At 36.2% G+C, this 7,922-nt stretch overlaps 1 protein-coding gene across 1 annotated transcript in view; it reads left to right on the top strand.

The window, feature by feature from the left end:
• The window catches only part of LOC108693702 (collagen alpha-5(IV) chain), a 54,472-nt gene extending 47,578 nt beyond the window's left edge, over window positions 1–6,894 (top strand). Inside the window, exons 14-27 of the mRNA XM_018202764.1 lie at window positions 176–369; window positions 504–710; window positions 843–948; window positions 1,214–1,758; window positions 1,928–2,126; window positions 2,299–2,498; window positions 2,575–2,674; window positions 3,073–3,258; window positions 3,372–3,664; window positions 3,887–3,974; window positions 4,064–4,234; window positions 4,370–4,555; window positions 5,200–5,492; window positions 5,635–6,894. Coding sequence (XP_018058253.1) covers window positions 176–369; window positions 504–710; window positions 843–948; window positions 1,214–1,758; window positions 1,928–2,126; window positions 2,299–2,498; window positions 2,575–2,674; window positions 3,073–3,258; window positions 3,372–3,664; window positions 3,887–3,974; window positions 4,064–4,234; window positions 4,370–4,555; window positions 5,200–5,492; window positions 5,635–6,132 — 3,266 coding nt within the window. The 3' untranslated portion in view covers window positions 6,133–6,894. The remainder of the gene's footprint in view (window positions 1–175; window positions 370–503; window positions 711–842; window positions 949–1,213; window positions 1,759–1,927; window positions 2,127–2,298; window positions 2,499–2,574; window positions 2,675–3,072; window positions 3,259–3,371; window positions 3,665–3,886; window positions 3,975–4,063; window positions 4,235–4,369; window positions 4,556–5,199; window positions 5,493–5,634) is intronic.
• The last annotated feature ends 1,028 nt before the right edge of the window (window positions 6,895–7,922 follow it).

Below are 7,922 nucleotides of genomic sequence, written 5' to 3'. Positions count from 1 at the left end.
ATATTTATTTTTATTTATACAATTATATAATTATATTTATAATATATACATAAATTATAATATATACAGGTATATTATAATTTATAATTTATATACAATTTATCATTTTAATTTATCATTTTAATTAAAGGAATTGAATATTTAAAAATGAAACGAATTTTCTGTATTCTTGTAGGCGAGAATGGTTTCAAAGGTTTCGAAGGACGTCCTGGCGATGAAGGTCTACTAGGATTGCCTGGTGAGCCTGGTTCTCCAGGAATTTCGCTTCAAGGTCCTGTAGGTTTAAAAGGATACCCCGGAATGCCAGGAGATCAGGGGCTTCGAGGCACATCAGGCTCACCTGGATTACAGGGACCAGTAGGTTTTCCGGTAAGTAAATTGAACTGAATAATTTTCATTTTTAATAAATATACATACGTCAATAAAAAAATAGTTTTATTCATTATCAGTTATTAAATTCTTATACGTTTAAGAGAAATAATGAATACGATTGCTTATTATAGGGTCGCATTGGCAATAAAGGTGAACGAGGAGAACCAGGATCAAATTTAACATATGGTGAAATTGGAGAACGCGGATGGTACGGTCCAAAAGGTGATTTTGGTGATGCTGGTCCACAAGGATTACGTGGCCGAACGGGAGAAGATGGTGTGAAAGGTATCAAGGGTGCTAAGGGAGCACCTGGTTACGAAGGATTGTCTGGACTTGAAGTGAGTACATGCTTATTCATTTTTATGAAAATTGTTTCAAAGATTAATTAACTCTATGAAATTGATTATTTTTTTATAAAATATCTCTTGAATGATATATTTACATTAAAGCAATCAATTTGATGGATTTAGGGAGCCAAAGGTCAACGTGGAGATAGTATACAAGGCGACCGTGGATTCCCGGGTCAACCTGGAATGCCTGGAATGTCCGGAAGAATCGGAGACGTCGGTATCCGTGGTAAGTATTATATCAAAAACTTAAAATCTAAACTAAACCATTCTATAAAATGAATTATCAAATAAAATTAAATGATAAATCGAATTTCATCTCTTAATTCGATTCATTCACTTTGCTGTAGAAATTTCATCATTCTATAATATGTCTATTAGAATGATAAATTTCTAGTAGCAAAGTGAATCGATTTGGATAAACTAACTTCGTGTCATAGTATTGGTTTACACTTTAATCTTGAAAATAAAAAACATAATACATTTATTTTCAGGCCCCGATGGTCCTTCTGGTTTTGATGGAATGAAAGGTCTGAAAGGAGAAATTGGTTTTATCGGACGACGTGGTGACGATGGCGATATGGGACCTCAAGGATATCAAGGAATGCATGGTGCACAAGGTCTACCAGGTGCTCCAGGAGAAAAGGGTGATGTTGGTGAGAGCGGCGATCCAGGACCACGCGGTTGGCCTGGTTTCGAGGGTATAGACGGAGCTCCCGGTTATAAAGGAGAAGTGGGAGACGCCGGAGTTCTTGGTTTCCCAGGAGTGCCAGGTTCGGTTGGATTCAAAGGTATCACTGGTGATGCTGGTCTCGAAGGATTATCGGGAATTCCTGGCGAAAACTCCTTCAGCGGTCCTCAAGGTGACGCGGGTGAACATGGTTTTATGGGAGAACTTGGACCGCCCGGTCTGGCTGGATTCGACGGACGACCGGGTTTACCGGGAGAACCGGGATTAGCTACTGACGGTTTCAATGGTCTACAAGGACAGAAAGGTGAACCTGGATTCGACGGATACAATGGTAGGGAAGGACCAAAGGTAAGTCCATCTTCTTTTTATCAAAAAGCTGTTTTTTTAAAACAAAACACTTTTAAGATATAAAAGGCAAGATATTATTTTTACTCTGCCATATATATAGTAAAAAAGTTTACAGAATATTATATTCAAATTAATATAATATATTAATATAATATATTTATTTTTATAGGGAGAAATTGGTGATATGGGTCCTGATGGATTAAAAGGCGAACAAGGTGAGCAAGGCTTTCCAGGAAGATCAGGTGCACACGGAATACCTGGAAGATATGGTGCGAAAGGTGAAAGAGGCCCGATTGGACCACCTGGATTCGATGGTTTGAAAGGAAAATCAGGCCTCGATGGTGATCCAGGTATAATGGGTAGACCAGGTAAATATGACAATCGCAGCATTCATTTTTTATCTTTATTAATTTAATTATATATTTTAATACTTTTGTATTTTATAATCGACGCTTATTTTTAGTTTATATTTAATATTTATAATCGAAAAAAATAAAATGTTGTATCAGTATTTTATTAATAAATTACAATACATTTTAGGAATGCCGGGTGAACCAGGTGTGAGAGGATTCCCAGGTCTTATGGGTGCTCCTGGATCGAAAGGTCATGTAGGTGAACCTGGTTTACCATCTTACGCGTTCGCAGAGAAAGGTGATTTTGGTAATCGCGGTCACGATGGTTTCTCTGGTGTGAAAGGACAACTAGGCGAACCAGGATATATTGGCGTACCTGGTCGTAAGGTAAATGAATAATCTAGTCGGACAATTCAATTTTTCAACTTCGAGAGAAATTATTTATTTGTATGTTCCATTATAGGGTCAAATTGGAGACAGAGGATATCCAGGTCCTGACGGTTTGCCAGGATTACCTGGTTTCCCTGGTCTGCCGGGTGATCAAGGACTTCGCGGAGCTCCAGGTATATATAACAATATATAACAATCAATATGAGTAATGTTTAATTCCAACCTCTTTTACTCTTGCATAAATTTATTGAAATTATATATTGTATACAATATAATTTTTTAATTTTTTTTACTTAATTATTTTTAATACTTAAAGTTTTCAGTTTCTCTCTATTTGATATGTTAAAAATAATTACGCTACTTTGTTTCAAAATTTTGTCAAAATTAATAGTTAGAATATATAATGAATCTTTTTAAGTTCGTAAGTTAAGAAAATTAATGCCATATGCTTCACATTCTAATGTAATTTTGCTAATAAAACTCTACAAACATTTTTCTTATTTTAATCTAAATATTTCAAACTTGATATTTCATCTCATTTAATATCATTTTCTTATTTGTTTTACCATAGGATTGCCCGGTGAATTCGCTGAACCAGGTGAATCTGGCCGCACTGGTCTTGATGGTATGCCTGGTATTCCAGGACGAGCAGGACAAAAAGGAGCTCCTGGTGAATATGGTCCGAACGGACCTAAGGGAATCTCTGGTGACATAGGTCACAGTTTTCATGGTCCTAAAGGAATGGTCGGAGAGCCAGGTAACAATCATTATCGCATTTTCGATTTCTTTTCAAAGTTAATTAAGTAATAACAGGACAAAATTAAAAAATATTAACATTAATTAATATTTATTATTTTATGTTTCGATCAGGTCTGCAAGGATTCGTCGGTTTCCCGGGTGCACCAGGTTTAGAAGGATTTCAAGGCTTCCCTGGAGTACCAGGACCGAAAGGTTTCCGTGGAGAACCGGGAATATCTGCAGACAGCGCTAAAGGACAACCTGGAGAACCTGGATGGCGAGGATTAGATGGTCGAACTGGACCAAAAGGAATGAGAGGTGACTCTGGTTTACCTGGTATTGATGGTTTGCCAGGACAGAAAGGAGAAAGAGGAGAAACCGGTGAAACTGGTCTTCCTGGGCTACTTGGTCCTGAAGGACCAAAGGTGAGTCTTGAATATTTTCATATTTTTCACAATTTAGATATTACAGCATTTACTTGTTAGTTTTTTCCTTTTATTTTTAATAATAAAAATATTCTTATACAGATTTCTTTTAAACTTAATTATTTTTTTATTCGTCAAATATAACAATATTTTAAATAATTGAATAAAATCGAAGAATAAAAATAAAACGTATAAGTTATTTTAAATATATGCTTATAAAAGGGATCGAAAGGAGAATCTGGCATAAATCCTTTCCCGCCGTTCCCGAGACGAGGATTGCCCGGTGATATAGGAATACCCGGATTACCAGGTGTTATATATTTCATTTTATAGAAAATTAGTAGTATATGCATATTTTTATTGAATGGAAGTATAATATTGCATGTGGTAAATATACAGGTTTCCCTGGACTACAGGGAATGATAGGTGAACCTGGCAAGGACGGTCTGCCAGGTCGACAGGGTGAGACAGGAATGATTGGAATTCCTGGGCTGCAAGGACCAGATGGTAAAGATGGACCTCCTGGATATCAAGGACCTCCTGGATCTACAGGACGACAAGGAAAACAAGGTATGATAATATATTATATATTTCGTATTAAATATTAACATAATTTAATTTTCAAATTGAAGCAATATGTTGATGTAACAATTTGCATTTTTTTAACTGTGCAGATTAAATAAGGGAACAATTACTTTTTCGCAGGTTTTCCCGGTGCACCTGGATTACCTGCGCCAAATGGAATTGGTCCAAGAGATAGAGGATTCTACTTTGCTCGTCACTCACAATCCGAAATGATACCGATCTGTCCAAGAAATACCGTAAAGATCTGGGAAGGATTTTCGTTATTGCACATCATGGGTAATGGACGAGCTTACGCGCAAGATCTTGGTAAACAATATATTTTTAATATAATTATTTTTATAGAATATAATAAAATGTTAATTTGACTAATTAGTTGTCAAAAAAATTTTGAATCAACCTTTGATTTTTATATACAAATTTATTCAAAAACAACATCTTTTCCTCATAATAAAGACCATCACGTTCAATAATCATCATCTTACTAACTGTTGATTTGCTCCCAGTATTATTCGAGATACGAAGAACTCATGACAAGCTACTTCAACTCAACAGTTTTGAATCCTCGCAAGAAATATTTCATTGAGGAAAACAAATCATAATCAAATGATGCAAGATCAAAATCGTATACAGATATAATCGCAGTAAAATCTTAGTTCCATTTAAATTAATGATATCAAATCCGACAGCTAGTAAATTATTGATGGCGAATAATTTTTTAACATAATGCTTTATCTTGAGGAATAATTGTTGTTTTTGAATAAATTTGTACATAAAAAGGTGATTTAGTACTTTCTTGACAATTTAGTATAAGAAAGAAATTTAATGCAAGAAGAAAAATTTTTAAACAATTATTAAAACTTTTGACATTACAAGAATATATGATTTAAAAAGAATCTTTAATAAGAGTATAATGCAATTGATAAATCACACACACACATAATACAATTCAGGGGCTGCTGGTAGTTGCGTCAGGAAGTTTTCCACTATGCCTTTCCTGTTTTGCAATCTAAACAACGTGTGTGATTATGCCAATCGCAATGACTACAGCTATTGGCTCAGTACAACCGAGCCTATGCCGATGATGATGACACCAATACCAGCTCCAGAAATTGGTAGATACATATCGAGATGTTCAGTGTGCGAAGCACCAACTAGGGTAATAGCCGTTCACAGTCAATCTATGGCAATACCCGAGTGTCCGGGTGGCTGGGAAGAAATCTGGGTTGGATATAGTTTCCTCATGGTAAGATCGATTGTATTATATTAATTTCAATATAGATAAGAATTCAATAAATGTAAAAAATGTATAATAGTTAAGTGAATATTGAAGGTATTGTCAATCAATTAGTTCGATATAATAATTTTATATAATTATAAAATTACAGCACAGAGATGCAGGTGCGGATGGTGGTGGTCAGTCTCTAGTCTCGCCCGGATCCTGCTTAGAGGAATTCCGTGTCAGACCATTTATTGAATGTCGTGGCCTTGGTAGTTGTAATTATTTCGCTACGGCGACATCGTACTGGCTAGCGACCATTCATGACGACGAAATGTTCCGTAAACCGTTGCAACAGACGCTCAAAGCCGATCATACGTCCCGAGTAAGTCGCTGCGCCGTGTGCCTCCGCCGAAGGGTCACCGAAGTTTTAAAACCTTTCACATCCAACAACGAGCGAGCTCCCAATAATTGGGGCGTTGCTCCACCAGCACTACCACCTCGCAATCTACCATCTGACTACGAGTCTTCCAGGATACCGTCTAATCCGTGGGCTACCCATTCTCGAGGAAGATATTCGAATAGACGTGTACCTTATCACCAACGCAGGAGAGGTCGCGTACGCGGCAGGCACTGGGAATCGGCAGAGTCTTTAAACAACGTGTAGGCGCAGCATAAATCGCGTATATATTCAGCGGCATCAGTGACGTGCAAAGGGCGTAGCAAGCCTATGTATATAAAGAAGAAATAAAAACTATTTTATTCTATTAGTTAAGTTATATCGGCTGAGTGCCTTCGTTTGTAGACCTTGCATCAAGTAGAAAACGCGGACGAACGTTCAAGAATAAAGGCTCGAAATTATGTAAACAACATGCAGATAGTTCAGATCTATTTAAGTTGTTTGGAAAAGAAATTGTATGAATAAATTCTTTTTTAAATCACAGACCATTGAAATTGAAGTATTGGATATGAAACGCAACTTTGATAAATTTCTCGATTTATCAATACATTTCTCTCCCGGAAGTCTCAACATGAAAGAAGAGTTGCTTGTCAAATTGGCTGCTGTTGAATCAAGACCTGGATTGCTGCTTATCTGAAAATCCTCATCCAGGACCCTTCTATCGCTCTTGGGAATTCATCGCTATATTCGTTCCCATCCTGTGCAGGTCTACGACCCATTCTCCCGGCCATCTCGTCTCTTCCTGCGCGCACGATAAAAAGCGCCGCCGGCTGCCGTAAAGCCATATAACTGCCTTATGCCAAATAGAAAAAGAATCTATCGCATCCGGCATCGTGAAACTGCCAATAACGTCGCGATGCGATTTACAGAAGATATCACACTACGATAATTAAATTAACGTTATGTATATTGCTATCGTAACTTTATCTATGTATTTCGCATTGAATAAAGATATTTTGTATAAGTTAATCGACGTTTTTTCTGGTTATCTTCCTTCCATTTATCTCGAATTGTAAATTTCATATAAAAAAAAGAACAAATAATAATAAAAGAAAAAACACTATAATTAAGTTAATTAGTTCAAACTTCTTTTTTGTTTGAAAACAGCAAAAAAAATTGAGTTTCATCTACAGTATTTTATATTTTACAATTTCTCGTCCATTTACAAAATAAAACGCAAAAGGAAGTTGTTTGGAAGATATAAAACATATTGTTTCTTTAAATAAATTTCAATTCAAACAAAATTATAATCGTGTAACTTGAAAATTTTGTCTACTTAACAAGCAGCAAAAAAGATTGAGTTTCATTGTTCCATCGGTAGTATTTTATATGACAATTTATTTCTCGTTATCCTCTACAAAATAAAAACGCAAAAAGAAATTTGTTTGGAAGATATAAAAGATATTGTTTCCTTAAATAAATAAATCTTAAATTTTAATTTAAATAAAATCAATTGCTGTTTTTCGGTGAATAAAAAATAAGAGTATATCTTAGTTTTAGACTACATCTAAAAATAATATCACGCAAAGCTCTTGAGCGAAGAAACTGGAAGCGTTATAAATGAGGAGAAGACGGGAGAATGCCAGGAGGGGGATATTTTACGTGTTCGCGGAATGCTTAAAAGAATCAACTGAAATGAAGCAAGAACACTGAAATCATTTGACAGTTTAATAAAAGGCGAACGGGCCTTTTCCAGGACACGCGAAGTTCACATACAAGCTCGTCGTACGAAATGAACGTACACGGTGAGAGATCGATATTATATTTATATTTATAAAATTATTCATCATTAGAAAGCACATATGATCTATCTATATGACGTAATTTGCTACGCACACCCGCGTACGAGCGTGCCTACGAACAACGCACGCCTCCACACGCACACACGCATACACACTGCACGCCTAAACGCCACGACGTTTCCATCTCGCACCCTGGCATAAGCATGCACACGCGCGGACATACACAAACATGTACGTGCGTACTAATCTCTCTCT

Source organism: Atta colombica, unplaced genomic scaffold (genome assembly GCF_001594045.1).
Source record: "Atta colombica isolate Treedump-2 unplaced genomic scaffold, Acol1.0 scaffold96, whole genome shotgun sequence".
In the NCBI taxonomy this organism is placed as follows: Eukaryota; Metazoa; Arthropoda; class Insecta; order Hymenoptera; family Formicidae; genus Atta; species Atta colombica.
This window is presented reverse-complemented; position numbering and strand designations above follow the sequence as displayed.